Source organism: Rhinatrema bivittatum, chromosome 16 (assembly GCF_901001135.1).
Source record: "Rhinatrema bivittatum chromosome 16, aRhiBiv1.1, whole genome shotgun sequence".
In the NCBI taxonomy this organism is placed as follows: Eukaryota; Metazoa; Chordata; class Amphibia; order Gymnophiona; family Rhinatrematidae; genus Rhinatrema; species Rhinatrema bivittatum.
The window spans coordinates 68,241,951-68,269,346 of record NC_042630.1 but is presented as its reverse complement, the minus strand read 5'-3'; the positions used below and the strand labels follow the sequence as shown (position 1 = coordinate 68,269,346).

General features: G+C 44.3%; 1 protein-coding gene and 1 long non-coding RNA gene across 4 annotated transcripts in view; one reads left to right on the top strand and one right to left on the bottom strand.

Annotated features, from left to right (window-relative positions):
- LOC115078798 (zinc finger protein 501-like) overlaps window positions 1-27,396 on the bottom strand; it is a 71,438-nt gene that overhangs the window by 10,758 nt on the left and 33,284 nt on the right. Inside the window, exons 4-7 of one of the 3 annotated variants that reach the window (XM_029581831.1) lie at window positions 26,879-26,992; window positions 8,728-8,817; window positions 5,144-5,251; window positions 147-1,113 (exon numbers count right to left, since the gene is read on the bottom strand). In XM_029581831.1, coding sequence (XP_029437691.1) covers window positions 147-1,113; window positions 5,144-5,251; window positions 8,728-8,817; window positions 26,879-26,992 — 1,279 coding nt within the window. Of the gene's footprint in view, window positions 1-146; window positions 1,114-5,143; window positions 5,252-8,727; window positions 8,818-9,633; window positions 9,752-26,878; window positions 26,993-27,396 lie in introns of those variants that run through there. The other 2 variants (XM_029581832.1, XM_029581833.1) reach the window with 2 other exon arrangements.
- Window positions 1,019-27,026, top strand: LOC115078801. The gene is made up of 3 exons (XR_003853155.1): window positions 1,019-1,150; window positions 5,323-5,350; window positions 24,988-27,026. It is a non-coding gene; the product is annotated as an uncharacterized LOC115078801 (long non-coding RNA).

The window sequence follows — 27,396 nt, the reverse complement described above, 5'->3', positions numbered from 1 at the left end:
CAAGTGCTTTTACTGTTTAGTTTTTATATTCCTGTCCTTATTCATGGTTCACCTGTGGCTTGCATTGGGATGTTAGTTTTGACAGAATAGAAGACAGGTTGGGGGACCCAGTGCAGTTCCATTTCTCCTACTCATCTTTCACATACATTATCTCACCCCGCCTTGTGCAGTGGACGGCCTTGTGTCTCACAAGGTCTCTCTTCTGCCTGAAGCTGTTCTCACAGTCACCACATTTGTAGGGTTTCTCTAAAGTGTGAAGTCTTTGATGTATAGTGAGACTCGATATCTGTCTAAAGCTCTTCTCACAATAGGGACACTTAAAAGGTTTTTCACCAGTGTGGATTCGCTGATGCTCGGTAAGAGTGGAGCTTTTGCTGAAGCTTTTCTCACAGCCTGCACACTGGTATGGCCTTTCACCCGTATGAATTCTTAGATGCTGTACAAGATTTGCTCCGCTACAAAAGCTTCTCTCACACTGGGTACACTTGTATGGCCTTGTGCCAGTGTGGGTTCTCTGGTGTGTAACCAGATGGGAGGACTGGCTGAAGTTCTTCCCACACTCCGCACAATTGTAGGGTTTCTTCCCCGTGTGGGTTCGATGGTGGATGTTGAGATGGGATGACTGATTGAAGCCCTTTCCACACTCTGTACACTTATACGGTCGCTCTCCAGTGTGAGATCTCTGATGTTTTTGAAGGCCTGCATTTCTGGTGAAGCTTTTCTCACACAGAGAACATTTGAATGGTTTCGTTCCAATGTGTACTCTTACATGGGCAATCAAATTGGCCTGGGTACTGAAGCTTTCTCCACATTCACTACAGATATAGAGATCACCTCCCTTCTTATTTTCTTGTTCATTTAACAATTCTGTAAGTATGTGCGGTGTCTGCTCATTAGTCTCTCTCTCTTGAGGGGTAGGATTTGCTAGTTTCCCATAGTCCACTGGAAAGCTAATGAATTTTCCTGCTGTTTCTTGCCCTAGGCTCTTCCTCTTTCCTTCGCGTTTATGCTGCTGCTCGGAGCTCTTTGCATTTCTTTCTCCTGATGGACAGTATGTTGCAGGAAGTTCGCCGAAGTCGTTATTGACCTCATTTAGTGTAACAGCTCCAGTGCCTGTTGGATTAAAATAAAAACCCAGTTTATTGCACAGGTAAGAAACCTTAGCTTACTGGTGAAATAAAGGAAAATAAGGCCCATCAAAATTTTACAGAGCTAGGATAAACCCTCACAAACAATCTTAACAGAAAACTGCATCAGGTGACTTTGGTCACTTGGCAGGAATAGTGTGTGTCTCAATAGCCACTGTGGTTACACTGGAGCCATGGCAACCTGGAGGGCCCTGTGGACTGCAGGAGTACCAGCCCCTTCGAACAAGCACATTTGTAAGCCAACAAGCTCTCCATGCAATGAGCAAAATGAACCCAAAGCACAACAGCAAAAAAAATCTTAGTACAATCTCTAAAATCAAACATAGCTCAAAGAGTTTAGAACAAAACGGAGCCCATTCTGCCTTGAGCAATATTTGAAAAAATAAAGTTAGGTAAACTACTCTATTTCAATTATTTTTAATGCAATATTTTTGAATTTCTATAAACTGCTCCCCCTATGACCCTCCTAGCCTTGGATGCAGTCATGCTCACAGCAGTGTCATACATTTCCTCACATGGCATGGAATCAGATTAGTATGTGTGAGATGTAATTTTAGATATAGTCTGAGATACTCATGTTACTATAGATTTCAAACATTCAGGGAATGCAGAGTTGCTTACCTGTAAAGGTGCTCTCCAAGGATAGCAGGATGGGTGACATCATCAGATGGAGCCCAGCATGGAAAACGTTTGACAAAGTTTCTAGAAACTTTGCCTGGCACTTCGAGCATGCCCAGCATGCACTATCCATGCAGGGTGTCTCTTCAGTTTCGTAACATAGAATAACAAAAAAAATGAAGTAAACATAGGGGTGGTGGGTGGGTTTTGTGAGGACTAACATCCTGCTGTCTTAGGAGAACACCCGTTACAGGTAAGCAACTCTGCTTTCTCCTAGGACAAGCAGGATGGTAGTCTTCTCACGTAGGTGAATACGTAGCTACAGGCTGCTCCCGAATTTTACTAAACCCACAGGCACCTAACCTGGTGCCAACGGGCACAACAGCTGCAGTGCTGTGGAAAGCAGAGGGAGACAGCCTGAACCCAAAAAAAGGGTCCTAGGCAGCAAGAGTTGGGTTTTAGAGCTGAAAGAGTCCGCAGAACTGATTGGCCGAAACTGCTATGGCCGGCACCGATACTGGTGTAGAATGCCTGGAACTCCCCGGTTTGATAGAAGTCGATGCTTCCTCTCCACGGAGTCGTTTCGGGAGCATCACCGTGGTCACCCGTGCCGACCCAAATTCAGTACCGTGTGACAAGGTTTCCCACGATGCTCAGGCTGGTCTTTCCCCAGTGCAGAGGATGGAGACTATCCTGATATCCTGGTGTGCGCCGCCGCCGATGACCTATCTTTGGCCCCTCTTTCCCCGACGGGGCCCCGGAGTAGACAATTTATTTAGCAGTTTTCTATACCGACCTTCATAGTAGATAACCATATCGGATCGGTTTACATTTTAACAAAGGGTAAAACTGAGGTAACAATTCTGGTAAATAATAGATAACAAAGGAAAAGGAATAAGTCAAAGTTACAATCAACAAGGTATGGAAAACTTGGAGGCTTAAAGACAAGCTGGAAGGAAGATAGAGGCAGGTAGAATAAATATAACATGATACGAATAATTTAACGGGTTAGAGCATATGCTTTAACCAGGAAATGCCAGTGTCCATTGTTCAGGAGGAAGTGTGTCAAGGTCCTTGTAAGAAGTGAGGCTCAAACTAGTGATTATCCGGTGGATCTGGGAAGGCTTGGTGAAAGAGCCACGTCTTTAGTCTTTTTCTGAAGGTTAAGAGGCAGGGTTCCAATCTGAGATTTGCTGGGATATTGTTCCAGATAGCTGGGCCTGCAATTGAAAAAGCTCTGTCTTTGGTCGTAGAGAGGCGAGTGGCTTTAGTAGGGGGAAATTTCAGAGTGCCTTTGTGGATATCTCTCGTTGGTCTGTTAGAGGAGTGGAGTTTGAAAGGGATATCCAGGTCGAGTTGGAGTTGCTGATGGATGGTTTTGTGTATTAGGGTAATAGATTTGTACAGGATTCTGAAATTTACTGGTAACCAATGTAGGTTTCTGAGGACGGGGGAGATGTGTTCACCGCGGCTGGTGTTGGTCAGCAGTCTCGCTGCCGCATTTTGTAACATCTGCAGTGGTTTGGTGGTAGATTTAGGGAGGCCTAGAAAGAGGGCACTGCAGTAATCTATTTTGGCGAACAGAAGAGCCTGGAGGACTGTCCTGAAGTCTTGGAAAAATAAGAGTGGTCTCAGTCGTTTCAAAACCTGTAGTCTGAAGAAACTGTCTTTGGTAGTTGTGTTGACCATTTTTTTAAGGTTTAGACGATTGTCTATTATTACCCCAAGGTCTCTAACGTGCGTACAGGTGATGTGAGCATTGTGCGGTGAAGGTGGAGGAAGATTGTTTTCATTTGAAGAGATGAAGAGAAGTTCCATCTTTGAGGCGTTGAGGACCAAGTTTAAGCTGTTGAGTAGATTAGTAATGGATAGAAGACAGTTATTCCAGTAGGTGAGAGCTTTTGAGATGGATTCTGATATTGGGATTAGAATCTGTACATCATCTGCGTACAGATAGTGAATTAGGTTGAGGTCTGTCAGTAGTTGGCAGAGGGGGAGGAGGTATATATTAAAGAGGGTTGGAGATAAGGAGGATCCTTGTGGTACGCCAAGGGAAGATTTTGTTAGAGGTGACTCCTTGTTATTGATTTTGACTTTAAAAGTCCTATTGCTGAGAAAGGACCTGAACCAGTTGTGGGCTGATCCGGAGATGCCGATATCCTCAAGGCGATCCAGGAGGATGGTGTGGTTGACTGTGTCAAATGCCGCCGAAATGTCTAACAGAACTAATAAGAAGGAATGTCCTTTGTCTAATCCCATTATAATATGGTCTGTAAGCGAAATGAGGAGGGTCTCCGTGTTGCGTGATTTCCGGAAGCCATATTGCGAGGGGTATAGGATCTTATGGTCCTCTAGATATTCTGAAAGCTGGGTGTTTACCAGTTTCTCTGTAAGTTTCTCTGTAAGACAATTTCTCTGTAAGACAATTTCTCTGTAAGACAAAACTGTACAGTTTCTCTGTACAGTTTCTCTGTAAGACAATGATGGATCCACATTCATCAGTTCCCCCCCGGCCCTTGGGCATCAATGCATCCAAAGCTGGAATCGAAGGATCAGATTTTCTAGATCCAAAGAGCTTCGCCATCTTGTTTAAATGGGCCAGACGACCCTTGGGGGTGATTTGATCACAAACAATGACACCCCCGGATGTCGTGATGCCCCCAGGCAGAGGATACAGACCTCATGCGGATCTGTAATGGACACGGTCCGCGGACACTGGGGGCATCGGCTAAACCCCGAAGCCATGAAAAAAAGAGCCAGCGAGCATCAATGACTGGCGGCCACTGAAGAGCGACACTGTCAGGAATAGTCTGGAAAAAGTGAAAAGCTTACCACGTCGCCCTATAGAAGCAGTCAGGGAAGAAGGGGGGCCCGGTGCAGACAAGTCACAAAAACCACTAAAAAACTCTGAAGAGAGCAGAGCTCCAACAACTAGGAGGCGAAAGAAGAGACTGAAGGGGAACTGCGTAGATAGCGGCATGCTGGGCATGCTCAGTGTTCCAGTCAAAGTTTCTAGATACTCTGACAAAGGTTTACCATGCCAGGCTCCATCTGATGTCACCCGTGTATGAGAACTACCATCCTGCTTGTCCTAGGAGAAATGCACTTGTTCTGGATTCATCTGACTGGACACTAAGAAATAGGTATCCATAGCTAAATGCTGAATTTTAATCTCTCTAAAATTAAACTGAGGCATGTGTTGTGTGTGTAGCTCATAGCCAGAAGATATTAGTGCATGCTTTATTGAGGAATGTGTGGTTTTCACCTATACAAAGGAAATACTTGAGAAGTACAGACATTGCTCACCTCTGACTTGTCTTAAAGAACTTAGATGGTTAGTAGTATTTGCCTTACCTACCCTTTCAAAGACTGTTTACCTGTGGACTGGATGAAAAGCTGTTCTGCTTCAATGTCATTCTGATCTCTGAAATCTGGCTCTTCCTTCATAATCCACAATGAAAGGTCAGGACTGAAGATTGGTTCACCTGTTATTAGAAGCAATATACACATGAAACTGACAAAAATGTACTGAATGATAAATACTTTTTTTTCATAGATACCCAGTGTACTCTGCAATTTATATGGTATGTGCAACATTACAAACTTGCTCATTTTATTTATTTTTTTACTACAGACTATAAGCAATCAATAGACAAAAATTGTTTCACAATGACTTCTCTCCCTTGGGAGGAAGGAGTCTCAGCCTTCGCTGTACAGCGACACCTGGTGGCATGACGCAGGACTCACATTATCCAGAGACCCAGAGCCATAGTTTTTAGCCTCTAGATCAGCGGTTCTCAACCTGTGGGTCGCGACCCCGGCGGGGGTCGAACGACCAAAACGCAGGGGTCGCCTAAAGCAGGTCCCCAACCACCGGTCCGCGGACCAGTACCGGGCCGTTGGGGTTTTTTGCCGGTCCGCAGCGCCGCGGCTGCTGCGGGGAGGCGGGGCGAAGCTGGTGACCTGCCTCCTCCAACCCCAAAAGGGAAGAGACATGGCCCAAAAAGCTAGCGCGTCGCAGTGACGTATGTTGCTGGAGCCGCGCAGGCAGGAAGGAGGTGTATCAGCCACTGCAGGTGCTCCTCCTACTTCCTTCCTGCCCGCCCTGCCCCGGAAGACAAATGTTGCCGGAGCCGCACGGGGAGGAAGGAGGAGGCGCGTCAGCCGCATGGGTAGAAGAGGCGCTTCAGCCGCGTGCAGAAGAGGAGCAGCGGGGCCGGGAAGACTAGGGCCACTGCAGAGCCCATCCTGTGGCAACCCATAAAGAAGAGGCCCAGAGGTGAGAGAGAGGTGTGTGCGAGTATGAGATGAGTTGAGAGACTGTGTGTGTTTGCAGAGACAGCATGTGAGAGCCTCTGTGTGTGTGAAAGAGACAGCATGTAAGAGTGAGAGCCTGTGCTTGAGCAAGGCAGCATGTGGGGGTGTGAGAGAGCCTGTGTGTGAGACTCAGACAGCCTGTGCCAGTGAGAGCCTGTGTATGTGTGTGTGAGAGAGAAATGCATGTGAGAATGAGAACCTGACTGTGTGTTTGAGGGAAGAAGACAGGTGGAGAGAAAAGAAATAGAAAAAAAGGCAATATAAAAGGAAATGGCAAAAAATTAGAAAGGGAAGCAGATGTAAAAAAAAAATAAATTACTTTTTACTGATTGGCACATGTAATCTTTGGGAATGTGCAAGAGTAGCACTTTCTCTATGGCGGATCTCACAATGTACGAGATCAACATGGAGGAAGTGGAAACCCACGGGGCCTGCACAGAGGAGGCAGCAGAATGGGCTTCAGTGCCAATAGCAGCAATCAGTGCCTCCCCAATAGCCACGTGGCAGCAGTGGCAGTAATTAGATTAATTGTTTGACTCAGCTGGAGGTGACAAAGTATGAAGTGGGATGTGAAATCAGCTTGATCTGGTGGAGAATTAGGATTGCTGTTACACATGAACTGTATTTGGCAAACATAAAGGGAGCCAGGATAATCAATTGAAGTCTGCAGCTGAGGACTGATTCATTATGACTCATGTAGAAATTAGTGCATTTTCCAGATTAGTCTGCATAACACAATTCTCAACATTCAGCATTATTTCTGCTGCATAGAGTTTTATCTGAGAGGCTCTGAGGTTGTGAGGGAGCCAGTAAGAGTGAGAGCATGAGTGTGTATGAGAAAATCCAGGGGAGTAAGAGTTTGTGTGTGTGTGTGGGGGGGGGGGGGGGTGTGTGGAGGGGGAGAGAGTGTCTTAGAGCCTGAGAGTGTGTGTGTGTGTGAGTGGGGGGGGGGGGGGAAGAGAGTGTCTTACAGCCTCAGAGTGTGTCAGTGGCTGTGAGAGTGAGAGGTTATGGTGGGTATAAGAGCATGAATGTGTAAGTATGTGACAGTGTATGTGTGAGAGAGAATGGACATGAGTATGTGTGAGAGAGAGAGGATAACCCCCTAATCCTCGACAATATCAGGGTGACTGGAAATCAAGAGCTCCCATGTATGGACAGCAGGGGCTTTTTAAAATCCTTATTAGTTTTAATTATTGTGTGCTATTTGATATATGTGCTGTTTTGAAATATTATTGGTGTTTGGGAAATTATAAAAATGTATATGATTTTAATTAATAGAAATTCTATTTATCAGTAATTTTAAAATATTCTTTTATTAGTATGGTTTTACTATTATAACTGATGCTTTATGTTTCTTAATTTTATTGTTTTATGAGGAATGGTGGTTCTGTTTATAAATGTCATAATAAATAAGTATGCACTAAAATCCAACCCCATCCATAACCCCGCCCCCATATGACCAAAGCCCCACCCTCACCCCGCCCTCGCCGCAACATGAGGAACTGTATTTCGGGGTCACGGCATTAGAAAGGTTGAGAACCACTGCTCTAGATGAAGACCATCACTGTGATGGCTACTCTGAGTTGGGTAGGGGCTTTAAACTTAGGGGAAAATCTCCATATAGTTGCAAATGAAAAAAACTCATGGGGGCCGAGGCTCCGTACAGGTTGGTTCCAATTGAGCTGCAGTCCAAAGAAGCAGGAGGAATCTGTTCAGCCAAAACCCATCTTCCCTTTGTATGTGGAACATGTTGTGTAGGCTTCCACAGATTGTGCATATGGTATCGTTGAGGAAAGACAATGAAAGAACAGCCTTCCGGATGGAGGCGAAAACAGCAAAAGAGTTCACAGAATATGCAACAGAGGATCCCTTAACCACGAGGATAAAGCCTGTGAGTCGGAAGGCGATGCAGTATTGCATTAGGAATAGGTAGACTAGATGGGCCACACATCCACATCTACCTTCAGTTTTTATACGTCACTGGAATGCATAGCACTGGATAAGCATTTTGTAAGAACAGAGAAACTGGGTTTTAAAAAATACCAAAAAAAGAAAATGAATTTCAACCTTCATAAATAAATAATCTTTTAAAAAGACCATCTAGTTGTTAAATACTTACCAACTTTGAAATCCTCCAGACTTGCTAGGAATCCATCTGACTTGTGGATCCTTTTCAGAAAAGTTTGGTGCAATAAACCCATTTCCTCCTCCAAAATAAATCCTGTACATCTAATCCATCCATTCTGCTAAAACAACCACTTTTTATACCAAATACATTTGTTACATAGAGGGGCATTCTTTCATGATATTTGCTAATTTATAAAAATTATTTATTGGGAATTTAGCATCCTTATTCTATTTCTGGCTATTTTCCCTTCCTCCTTCATCCCTGTTCTTACTGAGCTTTGTTAAAGTTAGTGATCTAAAATTTAGGGGTTAAAGCAATAGAACTAGGTTACCTTTAGTATAAAACAGAAAAAGTACCACCCAAAAGAAAACCATAGTAAGAAAGCCCATAGAGAAAATACATGTTTACTGCCCACTTCTTAAACTCACAAAAGAAGCGGAAACCTTTTGCAAAAATTCCCCCAACTGATGCATAAATACATATTACCACTGCATTTATGGAGTTGCTACTCACTTGTATTGCCTGATTCAGGATGGCCTCTGAAATCATCTTCCTCTTCTTGCTTAATTCGTAATAAAATGTCAGGTCTGATAAGTGGACTGCCTTTTGTTTAAAAAAAAAAAACACAAAAAACCCAGCAGATTAAATAAATAAATAAATAAAATATAGCCATTGCTGCAGAAGGAAAAATCTAACGGCAAGATATGCTTCTGAGCTTTTTAAGTAAGAACATTAAGATAGAATGTTAATTTCAATCCATTTTATAGACATTTTTACAGGCAGACTAAAATAAAACATTTCCAAATTATACAAACACACACACTTTCTACATCAATGAAATACTTTTTTAGGATTCTAAGATGGAAAACTCCAGGGGGAAGGGGAGGGAGAACCTGGATAAAAATTACTATTGCCAATTGAATCCTTGCCCCGACCCCACTTTTACTCAACCCTAAAGATGGAGAAACCATCCTAAGATAAGGAGGAACCTAAGCTCATGTGCCCCAAAGCTACTGGATCAGCACCTATTGGGTCTAGGAAGTGAAAAGTGGTGGTTGGTGACTCCCTTATGAGGGGCACAGAGACCTCAATCAGATATATGACAAAAAAACCTTGCTTTGAAAAACGGTAAATACTTTTAAATAAATAAATAAATAAATAAATAAATACTGTTCCAGGAGGTGCAAGATCAGGGAGAGATTACCTACTGCTATCCGATGGTGCTCAACCATGCTGGCACAAATGATATTACTAGCTATCCCCCTGAATCATATCCAAAGAGACTTCATGACTCTGGGAATGAGGATGATGTACATAAGGGTGCAGGTGCTTTTCTTCTCAATTCTCTTAGTCCAGGATGAAGGCTGAGACAGAAAAGTTCACATTCAGGAGGTAAATGAATGGTTGTATAGATGGTACCTATGAGAGCGATTCGGCTTTCTGGACCACGGGATGGTTTTTCAAGGACTGGTGAGCAGAGAAGGTATCCACCTAATTGAAGAAAAGGCAAAGCTATGGGCATCTGAAAAGCTATGTAAACTAATGGATATAGTGTGGGAAATAAAGCCCTGGATCTAGAGGAAGTCATGGAAGAGGCTCATTTGTATGTAGAGCTGTCGTGGAGGCACGGGTGCATGGAAAACCAAAACTGGGATATAGTAAATCAGAGCTATAAACTATTCAGGAAGGGCAAGGTAGGAGAAAAGGGAGACGGGTCATGATATATACAAACCAATATTAAAGGAAGAGAACTGCAGGGCTTAGGAGGTAAGGAGGCAGCTCTGTGAGTTATTTATTTTATTTTTATTTTATTTAAGGTTTTTATATACCGGCATTCATGAAACAATCACATCATGCTGGTTTACAAATAAACAGGGGTGCAATAAATACAGCAAAACAGAAATAACGTGTCGAAGAAAACAGTTACAATTAACAAGGACTGTTGAACTGGGATCAGAGGAAATAAAGATAGTTTAGCAGAGACTAAATTATATACAAGGGGATGAGGTACGGCTGCTGTGTTGGATATGTTGATGGCGAGGTGCATTAATTTAAGTCCGGGAAAGCTTGCATAAACAGCCACGTCTTGAGTCTTTTTCTAAAGGTTAGGAGGCAAGGCTCCTATCTGAGATCGGGAGGGATGGAGTTCCATAACAGTGGGCCAGCTGTGGAGAGGGCTCGATCTCTTAAGGTAATGTGACTAGTGGTTTTAGTAGGGGGTACATGGAGGGATCCTCTGTATGCGGCTCTGGTAGGTCTTGTGGCGTGGTGTAAGCGGAGAGGAAATTGTAGGTCAATTGTGGTGTGTTGATGAATGATTTTGTATATCAAGGAGATGGATTTGTAGATTATTCTGAAGTGAACTGGTAACCAATTCAGTTAGATGTTCCATTCCTTCTTTCCAGTTTATCTGTTATGGTATGATATGATATGCAGACCTCCTTCACAGGCACAATAAATGGACAGAGATTTCATGGAGGACATTCACAAAGTTGCCATTGCTAAGTGATTTCAATCTATTAGTGGAACACTCCGGCTCTGATATCTTCTAGAAGCAAGGAAATCTTGGATTCTCTGCAGGAAGAACTGTTCAGTCAACTGATAATGGATTCACATGGAAGGAAGGCAATAATGGACTTGGTGCTTACCAATGGTGACAGTGTTTCTGATGGTGTGGTTCAGGATTAGAATGCAGAGAAGGTTCATTCAAAGGCAAGAGTCCTAGATTTGAGGAAAACTAGCTTTGTTAAAATGGAGTACACCTCATGGAGTCGTTACCTAGATGGGAAAACCTAGGGGAAGATCAGCAGCAGTGGACAAAACTAAAAGCAGATACTGTAAATGCAACTAACCTTTTTTGTTAGAAAAGTAAATAAAGGTAAGAAGAAAAAGCTGCTGCTATGGATTTCTAAAGCAGTAGCTAGAAATGTAAGGGGAAAAAAGTTAGCATTCATAAAATTCAAGACATTGCAGAGAAAGACAGGCAACAATATCTGGAAAAGGTAACAGAAACTGGAAAATAATTCAGGAGAGCTAAGATGCAAATGGAAGAAGAACTAGCAGATACAATAGAACAGAAGGATACATTTTTTTTTTTTTAGATAATTTTCAAAAAAGCATCTTTGTAAGGAGCTAAACCTAAAATAGATAAAGTGATGGGGCCAGATGGGATACACATGAGGATCTTATAGGAACTTAGAGAAGTTATGGCAGTTCTGCCAACCTTTTCAATGCTTCTTTAGAGTTGGGAGTAGTTCTAGAGGACAGGCAGAAGTGATTCCTCTTCAAAAAAGTGGAAGTAAGGAGAAGGCTGGGAATTACAAGCTGGTTAGAAAGACCTCATGGTGAGAGGCAGCATGGTTTTACTAGAGGTAGAAGTTTGCAGACAAATCTGATCAATTTCTTTGCCTGGGTAACTAGAGAGTTCACCAAGGGAGTGTGTTAGATTGTTTGTACTTATTAGTGTGTTGGAACGTGTTAGAGTTTGTACTTGGATTTCAGCAAGGCCTTTGACACATGGATCACTTATAAACTAAACACTCTTGGTACAGACCCCTAAATTGACTGACTAGGTTAGAAACGGACTGCATGAGAGGCAATAAAGTATAGTGGTAAATGGAGCTCACGCTGAGGAAAGGGCTATTACTAGTTGTGTGCTGCAGCGATCGGGCCTTGGAACAGTTCTTTCAACATTTCTGTAAGTGATATTGCAGTATTATTTGGAAAGACTTGTCTTTTTATAGATACCAAAATCTGCACCACCACAGCCAGCCAGGAAGGTGTGAAAACCGAGGAATGGTGTAAAGACTGGCAGCTAAAAAAAAGCAGAGTCAGAAATGTGGGCTGCAAAACCCCTAGCGAGCAATACAGTCTAGAGGGTGAAATTTTTCTATACATAAAACAAAAGTGGGATCTGTGTGTGATCATATCCGATTACGTCAAGGTGGCCAAACAGGTGAATAAGGCAATGGCAAAATCCAGAAAGATGCTTGGGAGCATAGGAAGAGCAGTAGTCAGCTGAAGAAAAGGAAGTGATATTGCCTTTAGATCAGTGCCTGGTGAGACCTCATTTGGAAGACTGTGTACCGTTCTGGAGACTGCACCATCCAAATGATATAAACTGGATTGATTTGGTCAAGAGGGAGGCTATTAAGATAGTAAGTGATCTTCATTGCAAAGCAGATGGCAACAGTCAAAGATCTAAATATGTATACCCCAGAGGAAAATTGAGATGGGGGAGATATTTATTTATTTTTATTATTTAAGGTTTTTCTATACCGATATTCGTTGTTGGACATCTTATCGGTTTACAGTCAACATGGAGTCAGCAACATACCTTTTACAGAGTAACTCATAACAGTTTTTTACAGAGTAACTATAATAACAGTTTAACGGTTTAACAAAAACAGCTAAGCAGAATATATTTGCTTAGGAAAGGAATGGACAATAAATTAATATCTCTGTAACGCTCTATAGTGCAATTATAGGTGCCGCACCTCAAAAAAAATATAGTGGAATTAGAAAAGGTACAGAGAAAGGTAACAGAATCAGACTGGAACGGCTCCTCTGTGAAGGAAAAAAATAAGAGGTTATGGCTCCTCAGCTTGGAGAAGAGACAGCTGAGAGGCAATATGATAGAGGTCTATAACATCATGAATACAGTAGAATGGGTAAATGCAAATTGGTGGTTTATGCTTTCAAAAAATATTTAAAAAACCGGGGGACATTCCATGAAGTTACTCAGTAGCAGTTTTAAAACAAATAAGAGAAAATATGTTTTCACTCAATGCACAATTAAGCTTTGGAATTCATTGCCAGAGGATGTGGTAAAGGCAGTTAGCATTCATTGCCGGAGGCCAATTCCATAAAGCGTTTTTAGCCAGCTAGACTTGGAAAAAGCCATTGCTTATCCCTGGGATAAGCAGTATTGAATCTATCTACTATTTGGGACCCTGCCAGGTATCTGTCACCTGGATTGGCCACGGTTGGAAACAGAATACTGGGCTTAATAGACCCTTGGTCTGACCCAGTATAGCATATCTTATGTTCTTATGATAGACACATTTAAATACCTCAGAGGTATCAATGTTGTCCTGGTTTCGCCTGTTTCAAGGCTTCACCATGCCCAGAGTCTGCCAACTATGAAACTCCTTTACCAGCAGATGCTTCCAGTGAGTTCCATTCAGAGCCATCCAAGTAATCTCCTCAATGGCCTTCAGACTTAAGCCTGTAGTGCACTCTCCTCTCCACCAGGGGTCCTCAGTAAGCTTAATCTCCAACCTTGCCAAGTTCCTCCTCACTGCTTGCACACATGCAAGCTTAAGCCCTATGTAACCCAGCCTTGCCCATTCATCCCTGCCTCTTCATGGAGTCGTTCTTGGCTCTCTGACCTGGCCGCTGTTTCCTTGTACCTTGCCTTGCGGCATCCAGGCCTTCTTGCTCTATGGTCTACTCAGATCTTGCCTTGCCTTGTGGCTTCCAGGCATTCTAGTGGCCTCCGGACCTTCTTGCTTCTAGCCTTGTGACCTATCTAGGCCTTACCTTGCCTTGTGGCTGCCAGGCCTTCTGTATACTTATTTCATGCCTTGTGGCCTATCTAGGCCTATTTTTATACCTAGGGGCCTTCGGGACTATTGCCTAGTGACTTACAAGCCTCCAGTCTTGTTGCCTTTGGGTTTCTGTGTTCCTTGCTCTGTGCTGTTATGTTTGCTGGCTTGTGGACTGCCCCCACGAGCTGGCTCACTCACCCTTCGCTGCTGGGCTGGGGAATGCCGCTGCCAACAGGCCAAACGGAAAGACTCCACTGATGGAATTCGTTGTAGCCAGATGTCACCACCTCTTTCTGCATCTCTAGGCATGTGCAGGACTCAGCCCTTCTTAAAATGTCTGTAGCAGGAAAACCACACCGGCGCCTACTGATGTCAGGCCCCTTACCCTATAAATGGTCTCTTTCGACACTCATTTTGCCTCAGCAATCAGTCAACTATCTCCAGGTAGTGCAAGTTGCTGCTTCAGATCTTTGTCTTCAGCCTTGCCTTGCTTGGACTCTCCCTCAGTTATTGTTCTCAGTCTATAACCTGACCATCCATGTCTGCCGCCCATCTTGACCATAGCCTTGACCTGACTCCCTTTGTCTGCCTCGACCTCAGCCTAACTACAGAAACTCTCTTAGCCTTCACCAGAGATACTCACCTAAGACCTGCTGGCCCCCAGAACCCAAAGGCTCAACCCGTGGGGGAAAGGGGCTGGTATAGGCGAAGCTCCAGTTAAGTCCTGCATTGTCTTCTGCCAGTTGGCAGTAAGAACCTACTGGGCCTTCCCAGTAGGTGGCGTCAACCACACTCCAACTCAAGGGTCCACAACCATAACAATTGTCTTGCCTTGTTCTTTTTCAGTCCTATCCTTGTCTGGTCTTTTTGGGCCCTGCCCAGTCCTGTCTGTTCCAGTATCCTGCCCTCAGCTCCCTGTCTGATCCAGTATCCTGTGCACAGCTCCTTCCCTGTCCCAGTTCCTACTTAGTTTCCTGCCCAGTCCAGTATCCTGCCTTGCTTGTATCTCTCCCTGGCTGTGTTGCAATGCCCCAGTCTTTGTTCCATCTCCAACTCCAGTATCCAGGCCAACCTTATTCCAGCCTCATCTTCCAGTCCTACCTCAGCCAGCTCCTGTACCAAGCTTTGACTCATCCTGCCTGTTCCAAGCTTTACCAAGCCCAGCCTGCACTCTGTGTCCAAGCTTCCAGCCTGTGTATGTGTCTAGCCTTGCTCCAGTCTGTACTTTCTGCCAGCCTGTTCAGCCTTGTTCCCATAGTACTGAATCACTATAAGGTACAGCCGCAGCAAAGATCTACTGGTCCTCACAACCCAATGGCTCAATCTGTGGGAGAGGGGGCTGGCTAGGCAGAAGTCCAGCCCTAAGCCTGCCCCAGCATCCAGCTTTGCAGTCCTGTAAGGCTACTGGGGTGGTGTAACACGAGTGGAGAAACCATGACAAATGCACAGGAAGTTGGGATCATTCAACGGAAAGGAGATTCTATAATGAGGGATCATGGGATGAGGGCGAAAGAGGGTAAGACTGAGGAGTTATCTAAGGAAGTATTTCTTTACAGAAAAGGATGCTGCATGGATGTACAGCTGTTGTGGTGCTTAAAGCCCCACTACAGACATGAATTGTAAATGACAGCTATGAAGAGGCAGTGAAACAATTTTTGACATGCCACACATGAAGTCATTATTCTTGTTCTAGGTTATTGATTTTTGATCACAGGCAGTTTTATAATTACTAACATTATAAGCATGACATTTGTACTTCAGCCTTGTACTTGTCTTTCCAGATAAAAGACCCTGAAAGTTAAAGATGCTGAGCTACAACATTACAGAACATTTTTGAACAGAGACAAGGCCAGTTGACATTCCATCTAATTGTGAGACATAGATAACATCTTTTCCAAAGGGACAAGCTGAACATTAACAGGGTGGAATCAGGCTGCTGGTGCTAATCCTTAAAAAAGAAATAGAGGCGCTTTTAAACTAGAACAAAGGGGAAAGCAGTGGAGAAATTACTTACCTGATAATTTCATTTTCCTTAGTGTAGAAAGATGGACTCAGGACCAATAGGTTATGTGCTCCCCTACTAGCAGATGGAGTCAGGTTTCAAAGCTGACTTCACCCTAGATATAATCCTGCAGTGACCTCAGCCATGTCTCTTCCAAAGCCATTGTCGACATACTATTGAAAAATGTAATTTGAACTTGGAAACAACGTAATACTAGATTAAAACTTGATACCGCAACTGTATTCTACTATGAAGGCGCTGGATCCCAGCAACACTACAGATGCCCTGATCTGAGGATAGGGCAGCGGCTTACCTGTGATCTCGTGGGTTCGAGATTCGCCTCATGGGTGATTTCTTCATACCATTCATGGGCAGCCGTGGGCAGGATGCTGAGTGCATCTGTCTACACGAAGGAAAACGAAATTATCAGATAAGTAATTTCTCCATTTCCTAGTGTGTAGCCAGATGGACTCAGGACCAATGGGATGTACAAAAGCTACTCCCGAACGGGGCGGGAGGATGTCGCAGTCCTGTTAGCACCGCCCTTCACAAATGCTGCATCCTCTCAGGCCTGGACGTCCAGGCAGTAGAACCTGAACCTTGAGGGAGTTGAGAGCCAACCCTTTCCTTAAGCCATCCTGCAGGAATTCCAGGATCATGGGGATTTTGACTGACCGTGGGAGAATCTCGTGGTCCTCCCACCAGGTTTCGAATACTCTCCATATTCGTATGGACGCCAGTGATGTGGAAAACTTGTGTGCTCGCAGCAGAGTGTCAATCGCTGCCTTAGAGTATCCGCTCTTCTTCAGGCGAGTCCTCTCAAGGGCCAGACCGTAAGAGAGAATAGAGTCAGGTCTTCGTGGAGGATCTGTCCTTGCTGGAGGAGGTCCCTGTGTGGAGGTAGGCACAGAGGGTTCCCTGCAAAAAGTCTTCGCATGTCTGCGTACATGGCCATCTCGGCCAATCCGGGGCCACTAGAAGTATTAGTTCCCTGTGGTGTTCTATCTTGCGGATGATTCTGCCCAGCAGTGGCCAATGAGGAAATGCGTACAGCAGGTCTTCCTCTGGCCAGGTCTGAACGAAGGCGTCTATTCCCTGGGATTGCGATTCTCGTCTGCGGCTGAAGAACTTAGGAACTTGGGCGTTGGACTTGGTTGCCAGTAGATCCATCGCTGGGGTTCCCCAGCAGTTTATTATTAACTGGAAGGCTGTGGTTGACAGCATCCATTCTCCTGGGTCTAGGCTTTCTCTGCTGAGGTAGTCCGCAGAGACGTTGTCTTTTCCCACAATGTGGGAGGCCGAAATCCCTTGCAGGTTTAGTTCCACCCACACCATAAGGGGGGGTCTATCTCCAGGGACACCTGTTGGCTTCTGGTTCCTCCATGGCGGCTGATGTAGGCCACGGTTGTGACGTTGTCTGACACAATTGACAGACTTGACCCGGAGTCTGTGGCTGAATCGTAGGCAGGCTAGTCTGACTGCTCGGGCTTCCAGGCGGTTTATGTTCCATCCCGCCTCTTCCTTGTCCCATTGTCTCTGGGCCATCAGTTCCTGACAGTGGGCTCCCCACCCTCACAGGCTTGCATCCGTGGTGAGTAGGATCCAGTTCGGTGGGGATAGGATTACTCCCATGCTCAGGTGGTCTTCCTGTAGCTACCATTGTAGCTGGGTCCGAACCTCTACTGGGAGCTGGAGGTGTATCGAGTAGTTCTGTGACGTTGGATTCCATCATGACAGTAGGGAATTTTGTAGTGGGCGCATGTGGGCCCTTGCCCATGGAACGACTTCCAGGGTTGACGTCATGAGGCAGAGGACTTGGAGGCAATCCCATACCTTGGGGTGAGCACAGTTCCGCAGTTTACCCATCAGCTTCTTCCTCCTTGGAGGGGGAAGGATAACCTTGCCCTGTTTGGTGTTGAACCGGACTCCCAGGTACTCTAGTGATTGGGAGGGCTGCAGGCAGCTCTTGGCTGTGTTGATGACTCACCTGAGATTCCGCGGGAGATTCTTGACTCTGGTGGTCGCCTGGTGACTCTCCTCTGGAGATTTTGCCCTGATCAGCCAATCGTGCAGGTAAGGATGTACGACGATTCCTTCTTTCCTCAGTGTTGCCGCCACTACCACCATGATTTTGGTGAAGGTCCGAGGGGCGGTAGCTAGTCCGAAGGGTAGCACCCAGAACTGGAAATGATGGTCCAGAATCGCAAAGCGTAGGAAGCACTGATGGTCGCGATGTACCAGGATGTGGAGATAGGCTTCGGATAGGTCCAGTGAGGTCAGGAATTCTCCCGGCTGTACTGCTCTTATGACGGAGTGAAGGGTTTCCACGCGGAAGTGTGGCACCCTCAGGTACCGGTTGACGGTCTTGAGGTCCAGGATGGGCCGGAACGTTCCTTCCTTCTTGGGCATGATAAAAAGAGATGGAATAGTGAATAGTATTTTCTTGCTGCGTGGACACCAGAGTTATTGCATTTAGGTTGCGTAGTCTTGTCAGTGTGGTTTCCACTGCCGTCCTCTTGGAGTGGGAGTGGCATGGTGATCTCACAAATTTGTTTGGAGGGATGCTGTGGAGGTCCAGAGAGTATCCCTCTCGAAGAGGTAACTTTGGACAAGTGGTTAGGACCCACTTGTCCGAAATTACCTCGACCCATCTTTGGTAGAAGAGGGTAAGTCTGCCCCCTATGACTTCTTCCTGTGGATGGGTCTGCTGATTCTCATTGCGGGGTGCGGCCGGAGCCTGTACCTGGGCCTGCTCCCCTCTTGTTTTGTCTGCTCCGAAAGGACTGAGCCCTGCCTGCGGGGCGAGGTACTTGGTAGCGTGTGTTCTTGTACGGTCTAAAGCGCTGAGCTCCTCTGCCCTTGGTTCTTCAGGGGAGGAGCGCCGATTTCTTTTGCTCCTGTAGGCAAGGTACTAGAGATTCGCCCCATTTGTTGGCTAGCTTTTCCAATTCGCTTCCGAACAAGAGAGATCCTTTAAAGGGCATTCTTGTGAGATTCGCTTTGGAGGTCACGTCGGCTGACCAATTTCGGAGCCACAGTTGTCTTCTGGCTGCCACCCCTGAGGCGACACGCCTGGCTGAATTGCACACTGAGGTCGCATCCGTGAGGAAGGACACCGCAGGTTCCATTGTCTCACGGGGCATGGTTGCGTCTCTGGAGCAAGCAAGAACGTGACACCATGGCACAGCAGGAAGCGATCTGAAGAGTCATTGCCGCTACATCAAAAGACTGTTTAAGGATGGATTCCAGTCGTCTGTCCTGGGCATCCTTTAGTGCTGCTCCTCCCTCAACGGGAATGGTCGTGCAGTTGGAGAGTGCGCAGACCACGGCGTCCACCTTTGGGAACCGCAGGAGTTCCTTAGCCATGAGTTCCAGGGGGTACAGGGCTTCCAGGGCCCGTCCTCCTTTGAAGCTGGCCTCTGGGGCGTTCCATTCCAGGTCAATCAGTTGCTGTACTGCCTGCAACATTGGAAAGCAGCATGAGGCTTGGCGGAGGGAGACCAAGATGGGGTTCCTCTTTGGTTTCGCTGTGGTGTCCGTGCCTGGAATGTCCAGCTTCTTCAGGCTCTGGGACACGAGAGCTGGTAACTCGTCTTTGGAGAAGAAACGTAGCATGGTTCGGTATGGTTCCATCCCTGGAGGGATTTCTCCTTCCTCCAGGGAGTCAGTCTCGTCCTCCGAGGTGTCTGTATCCCTGGTAGGGAGGTTCTTGCTTAGGAAGGGCCCGTCTCAATAGGCTTGAGAGGTGCTTGGACAAAGGTTTGCAGCCCTTTGACGAATTCCACCCAGGAAAAGGTCCCTGGGTCCATGTTGATCCCAGGCAGGGTTGCCTGAAAAGACTCCTAAACTCCCCCCCCCCCCAAGACTTGCCAAAAGTCCCTGGTGGTCCAGCTGGAGCATTCTCCTGCATTTGGGCCGTCTGTTGCCAGTATTCAAAATGGCACCGATAGACTTTGCCCTTACTATGTCACAGGGGCTACTGGTGCCATTGGTCGGCCCCGTCACATGGTAGGAGCACAAGATGGCACCGGCCATCCATTGCTCCTGCCATGTGACTGTGGCCGACCAATGGCACTGGTAGCCCTTGTGTCATCGTAAGGGCAAAGGGCCGCGCCATTTTGATTCGTAGCAGGCCCGACGGCATGGAGGGAGAGTTAGCTCGCAGGACCCCGCTGGACCATCAGGGCTTTTAGTAAGTCTTGGGGAGGGATCGGGATGTTGGGGGGGTTGTAAGAAAGTAAAATTGAAGGGTTGGGGTGGGGTTTTTTTTTTCAGATTCTTTTTTTTTTCCCCCCCGATACATTTTTTTTCGATTTGTCTTCCCAACTCGTTTTCCCGATACGTGCCGACAAAAAACAATCCGCCGAAAAACAAAATTTTCGACGAAGTGCCCGAACCAAAATACGTCCTGATACAAAAAAATGAAGGTCATCTCTAAGGTGGAATATTTCTAAGCACTGGAAAGTTTATAAATCTTAAATTGTGTGCCCTTAGGCTATTTTCTATCTTTTCCTGTCTCTTAGTCGTCTCACATTCACTCTGAACCAGGTTTGACTGAATTTTCTCCAGTTCAGTAATCTGATCTTCTATTTTTCCCAATTTAGCATTTTGGAGAGCCAGTTCATTTGCATTTTGTTTCACTTGGCTTTTAACATCTCACACCTCACTTAATCCCAGTATAGCCTTCTCAAAGGTTTGGAAGGGCTAACCAAATTGTAGAAAGGGTTATTTCCTCTTTAGGGAGCAACAAAACTTGCTTGCAAATTTCTTGGTTCTCAACCTCCCTTCCCCCACTTGCTGCTTCACCAACGCCATTGCCAGCTCCTGACGACCCAAGCATTACAGCAAACTCCAGCCCCACTCCTTCATTACCTCCACTGGGGTCTGTATTTGCTTGCTCCAAGATAGTAAGTCCACAAGGTGTTTTCATGTGTGCTGCCTCTTCTGCCTCACCTCGGAAATTTCCCGAGGGGCTAACGACATCCTGCTGCCTCTGTTCTTCGCCACGGCCCAGCGGTGTCGGTCTCCTGGGTGATCCGGGGCTCAGAGATATTTCAGTCGGAGGGGAGAGCCCTCGCTCCTCGGCTAACCCCTCTGCGACCCAATCTCCCGGCGTTAGTGGGGGAAGCATCACAAAGAAGCTGGCTATCCGGGGTTGAGATGCTGCCATCGGTGTGGAGGAACTTTCCCCACACCGAACTCGGGCTTTCCGTTTGGTATGTGGCATTCTGGAAATAGTTAGAAAGAGAAAATCGGGAGCCTCTCGCAAACACATCTGTTCAGGACGCCATTTTGAAAGCTCTCCCCTATCACCCCAATTCTAACCGGGAGACAAGGTACGGCTCAGTACCAAATTCATCTGTCTCAAGCTGCCTTATGTTAGATTTGCTCTACGGTATACAGCAAAATTAACCTAAGTGAGAGAAAGGGCTTTATCATTGGCTGGGCCCATACTATGGAACACGATGCCACCCGAACTCAGATTACAGAATAATCTCAAAACTTTTAAGAAAAATCTAAAAACATGGCGCTTTAAAAAAGCCTTCACTAAAGAGTGTGGAGGGTATTTATTTATTTAAAAGTTTTTTTATTATTTATTTATTTAAAAGTTTTTTATATACCGCACATGGGATCACTTACGTGTCCGTCTAAGGGTAGAGAATGAAAGTACAAGGTAATGCAGATGAGAATGAATTTAATCAATCCTACTTTTAAGAAGTAATATTTCAAAGCGATAGTAACTCAATAATATACCTGGACTTGACCAACATTACTCAAATAATGATTTTATTTATGAAATTGTAACCGAACTTTATTGGCACCTGTTAGAATGTAAGATATCCTACATTTACTTACCCTAGTCTATGTGCCTATTTGTAAACCGTTGCGATGGTATATAACTTAGCGACGGTATAGAAAAGTTTTTAAATAAATAAATAAAATAAATAAATATATTGAGCCTTTCCCCATCCTTCGAAGCCTAGGACCATTAACGTACAGCCTGCGACTACCTGCTTCTATTAAGATACACAATGTCTTCCATGTGTCTCTCTTGAAGCCACTCATCCTCTCCGAATTTTCAAAAAAAGACTCCGGATCCATTACTTCTTACAGCTGAAGAGGACATTACATACCAAGTGGATGACATTTTGGATGTGCGCAAACGAGGAAAGCACTAGAAGTATCTTATATCCTGGGAAGGATATGGGCCAGAAGAAAATATTTGGGAGCCTGCTACCAATATCCTCGACAAGGACTTAATTCGACAATTCCATCTAACTCTTCCTAGGAAGCCTAAACCCTCTGGGAGGGGCCCTAGAAGGGGGGTACTGTTGCGTCTGGTCGCAGATGGCTGCACCCTCTGTTGCTCACCTCTTTTTTCCCTCCACCAACGATCCTGGCCAAGATGGCTACCACTGCCTCCATTCGCCGACCTCCCTGGCATCCCCGGGACGGCGTGGGTGCCTCTGTTCGCCATCTTGAATTGGGGATAACCTAGGGCACGCACGCATGCCAGTCCCTCTCAAATACACGTCATGGTGGGAACCTCGGGGGCGTCCTCTCCGTATGACATCATCCGCCAGTGTATTTAAACCCTCCGAACCTTCCTTCCTACGAGTTAGCAAGGACTTCCTTCCTGCTGAATTCCACTACCTCGGAGACACATTGCTTCTGCTACGTGTTCCTGCATTAAGCGCCTTAGGTACCCGCTCCTCGGGGACTTTGCCATGTTCTGGCTACCCGCTCCTCAGAGGGCCTTCTCTGGCTAGTCCCCAGCTACTCTTACATTGTATGTACCTTCTCTGACTGCCTGCTGACGGACCTTCTGGCATATCCCGTGCCTCGGGCCTGGCCGTGCCTGCCGCAGCAGATCTTCTTTGGCACCTTGGAGTGAATACCATCATCTATCCAGCTCATCTACCCTCCTGCACCTTCCTTCCTTCTACTGTGTGGATTCACAACATACCCTGCGCTGCGGGCCACTACCGGATCTACTCTACTATCGTGCCATCTGGAAGAACTCCCCGGCGTACCCCGCACTGCGGGCCACTACCCGGTCTACTCTACAGTGTATTATCTGAAGGAAGCATTCTCCGGCGTACCCCGCTTTGCGGACCACTACCGGGGGACACTATCTGGGTAATACCACTACTCTGGACTGTGCCTTTCTACCCACTCCTGTGGGTTCCTTCACCGTTGCTGAACAATAAAGTTGAACTCTTCTGTGTCGTCCTCTGCTGAGGCCACGCCTATCGTGATGAGTCCCCACAGGGCTCCTCCATGTGGGTGGAGTCAGCTCGTCACGATCCAGGGTTCACAACCAAGTCAAATTATAACAATAGTCCAACTTGTTGTCTACATTCTTCTCAAGCAGGGCTTCTTCATGTTCCATCACTTTCAATAATCCGTCTAGATTCCACTAGAGAAACCACGTTTATTATGAAGCACCTTCTTTATGGAACTCCTTACCATTTGTCATTTGTTCCATCTATTTACATTTTAAGAAAGCAGTTAATTCCTGGTTTTTAGTAAGGTATCTGACAATACTTAAACCTTTGCAGAGTGGATGGCCTCAATTTGGTGATGTTTTATTACTGTTAATCTGTTGAATTTTATTTCATTGTATTTTAATTTGATTGTGTATTAATTATAATTTATATTTCTATTTGTTATGTTTTAGTTATTCTATGTTACTATCACTTAGGTAATTTTTTTCAAGCAGGTTATAAAGTTTTAATAAATGAAAAATGAAAATGAAATATTGATTTTCTGTAAGGTGTTTGCATGGTTGTATGAAATCAATGATCTGGTGGCATGATATGCACAAGAAGGTTCTAGTAATAGGATTTTCTTAGCTTGACAATTCTGAAAAATCACAAAAAGGAGGAATTGTAGAATCTTAGAAAGCTGCCTTTGGTCTGGTTTGTACTTTTTCCAAGGCCAAGCTAAGCTCACTGTGCAGGTTTCATAGAATTGTGGTATAACTAAAGGAAATACAGACCAATAATTCCTGCCTACATACAGTCTCTTTACTTCTTTAAAGTATGCAAGTAGAAATTATTAGTCTGCATTTCCTGATTGCATAACCATATGCTATTCTGAAGAAATCTCCATGCATGCATGTACATCGAAATAAAGAGGAAATACAAGGTGTGTTTACTGTTTAATAAACATAGCCTGAGGGGTCTGGTAGGGCTCCACTGAGTGCATTGATTGTGGCATGACTGACACCTGTGATTGCTGAGGGTTAATGCCTCTTTCTCTGGCACCTTTTGGCAGGAAGCTATTGTTGTAGGATGGGGCAGTCCGATGACATTTATAAGAATGCTAAACTATAACAGATGTGCTGACATCTGGTGGGTGGAGGCTGGTCACCTACTCTGGCTGATATAGACTGAATGGTAGCTTACTGCTCCTATCTGAGCTATAGTCTCCTTAACCTTGTCTCCAACTAAGTTGTCTCCCATTCAAGGAACATTTGCCAAACAAATCATACATCTTCATGCAGACCACTGGCCTGTAACAAGCCAGCCTGTATGCCTTAAATAGCAAATGCTGAAGTTCTGGCTGCAGTATTTATTTAAATTTATTTATTTAAAGGCTTTTATATACCGGAGTTCATGCACTAGTACATACCACTTCGGTTTACACAGAACAAGGATTAGAAAATTACATCAAACAAATTGAACAATTAAACAAATAAACAATTACATCCAACGACTGGGTATAAATAACATGGCTAACTTAGTAGGAACTTAGAGTTTGAGGTAAAGGAGAGAAATAGTACCAAGTGGTAACAGAACAATGTTAATAGCTAAATAATAAAATAAATAGTAAATACAAATTCTTAAAATAAATACAAATGCTTACAGATTACAGTCTTCATGAAAAGTTTAGTACATGAAAAGTACTGAACGTCAGAGCATCATAGTTGTCTAAAAGCCATGAAACTGCAGTTTCCCACGGTGTACAAATGAATCATGTGTTTTCTGATTTAAAATGGACGGTTTTGGATTAGATAGTGATTAGAGATTAGATGTAATTGAATTACTGAATTTCCAAGAGCAATATTATTTGGTCTTCACCTTAGATTCTCTGTGTCCTAAAGGTCTGAATGAAGAATTAGAGTGATATTCACTAATAGATTTAAGAACTGTGCTAAATTAATGACATGAAAGTCCATGGTAGACTGATTTGAACTTTGGTTATTTATTTTTTTAGTTTTTAAATGTAGACCCAAGTGGGGAATGGAAGTGAGACACTGAACAACATGGCTGGCTGAAGGTTTCATCTGGATATTTCCCCTGATGCAGATGTATTTTTGGACATTGAAACATGGCACCTGTCAGGATTATATGATATTACTGGTCATCTATTTGTAGTGTTTGCACAAAGAAAAGTAAAATTTCTTGGCGATTTATACTTTGAGACTGTCAACCATAATATATTAATCCAACACCTCCATGAAATCGGCATCACAGGATCTGCCCTCCCTCCCTTCTCAATAATCGTCAATACAGAGTAAAAATGGGGAATCACAAATCTAAATCTTACAGTCTAGCACAAGGCGTTCCCCAAGGATCCTCGCTTTTTTCCACCTTATTTAATATATACCTCCTCCCTCTTTGCCACCTTCTCTCTGACCTTGGTCTTCCGCATTTCATATATGCCGACGACATTCAGATCCTTATCCCCATCACAAACACACTCACAAATGCCCTCAAGACCTGGGAATCAGCCCTCCCCGCCATTAACGCCCTACTTACTGACAACTTCCTCGCCCTCAACACAGCTAAAACGGAACTGCTTGCCATTTCACAGAACAACATCCCCTTTAATGTCCAACCTATCAGCTCCCCCGTTCCATCCAATCTCTTCTCCTCTCACGTCCGCAGCCTCGGGGTCATTCTAGACACCCATTTTAATCTAAAAAACTTCATAAATTCCAACTTAAAAGAAGGATTTTTAAAACTACACACACTAAAAAAACTCAAACCCCTTCTACACCTAAACGACTTTTGCACCATTCTACAAGCCATCATTCTCACGAAAATAGATTACTGCAATGCCATTCTCCAAGGGCTCCCAAAAAGTACTATCCAACCGCTACAACTCCTACAAAATGCTGCCGCACGTATCCTCACCAATGTACACAAGAACAAACATATCACCCCCGTACTCAAACACTTACACTGGCTACCCATAACCGCCCGAATACAATATAAAACACTCACCCTCATTCACAAATCCCTCCACAACGATGACATGCAATGGTTCAAAGAACACTTCTACTTCCGCGAATCTAGCAGACCCTCCAGAAAACAACACACAGCCACACTACATATAACTTAGCGTTTAACAAAATGCATTTATTAGGTTTCTTTAAAACCTTTGCCACTTCTTTATCTTGGAATTTAAGTTTTAAAAGTGGTATAAATTCAATTAGGGAGGATAATAGTGCTGGTTTATGATTGTAAATGGCCAGGGCTAAATTTAAGTATTAGAATGCCATATTTTCTACTTATTACAATATTGTTTCATATGCTCTAATTTTAAGAAGTAAGCCAATGAAAAGTATCTGGAATTACATTACTTTTACTATTATTTCCCCAGATCATTTGTGTGTGTTCACAGATCACACACTGGTTGTGGGCACAGTTTTCAATCACGACCTGTGGTAATACATTTTTGTCCCATTTCTACTTAAACACGAGCATTCCCAATACAGCTGCAGTACTGTACATCTTTTTCAACACAACCTTAGAGAAGATAAAAACTTGTCAAAAATGTACATTTTTTTTATAAAAGTTCATGTTTTCAGAAACTTTTTCTGACCTATATTTTGTATAACTCTTGAAAGCACATTTCTATTTGACCACATATTTTTTTTCCAGATTTCAAATATATCTATAGCATTAGATTAGGTCAATCAGACTATTACGGCAAATATGGTGGGATTCAGAGGCAAAAATGAAGGGTAAACCACATACACAAAAAAAAAAAAAATTCAAGAAAGGAAAACATTTCAGCTATGGATAATGAACTCAGTCACACTTTTTGTCACAGAAATATTTTTTAATAAAGCAAATTTTGTGAAAAAAATATTTCCAACCTGTGATGGGACCATTAAGACAACTGGACTTCTCTGGTTCATCCTGTTCCCTGGTATAATACTCATCCTCATCTCTAATGCGGATTAAGATATTAGAGTTTAGAATTGAATAACCTGTTAAAGATAAAACATGTTAAAAGTCATTGAATCATTGTCACTCAGAATAACTCTGTAGTGTTGAAGTAAATTGTGTGCTTGATCAAGTTTGGATTTGGCATTTTTCTTTTTATTTCAAATTGCTGAAATTCTGCTGGTTCAAGTTTATGTTCACAGCAGAGTACAGGATTAATAAAATATAAACACATAATACTTGCTTTTCTAAACCTGTGCTCAAAGAGATTTACAAGAGAGTGCTTACGATAAGTTAGTATCTGGGGCAATGGAGTACAAATTGACTTGCCCAAGAATACAGCTCAGTTGCTTACCTGTAACAGGTGTTAGTCCTCACATATGGGTGACATCATTTGATGGAGCTATCCGCACATCCATGTGAGGTCCCCCTTCAGTCTCGTAATTTA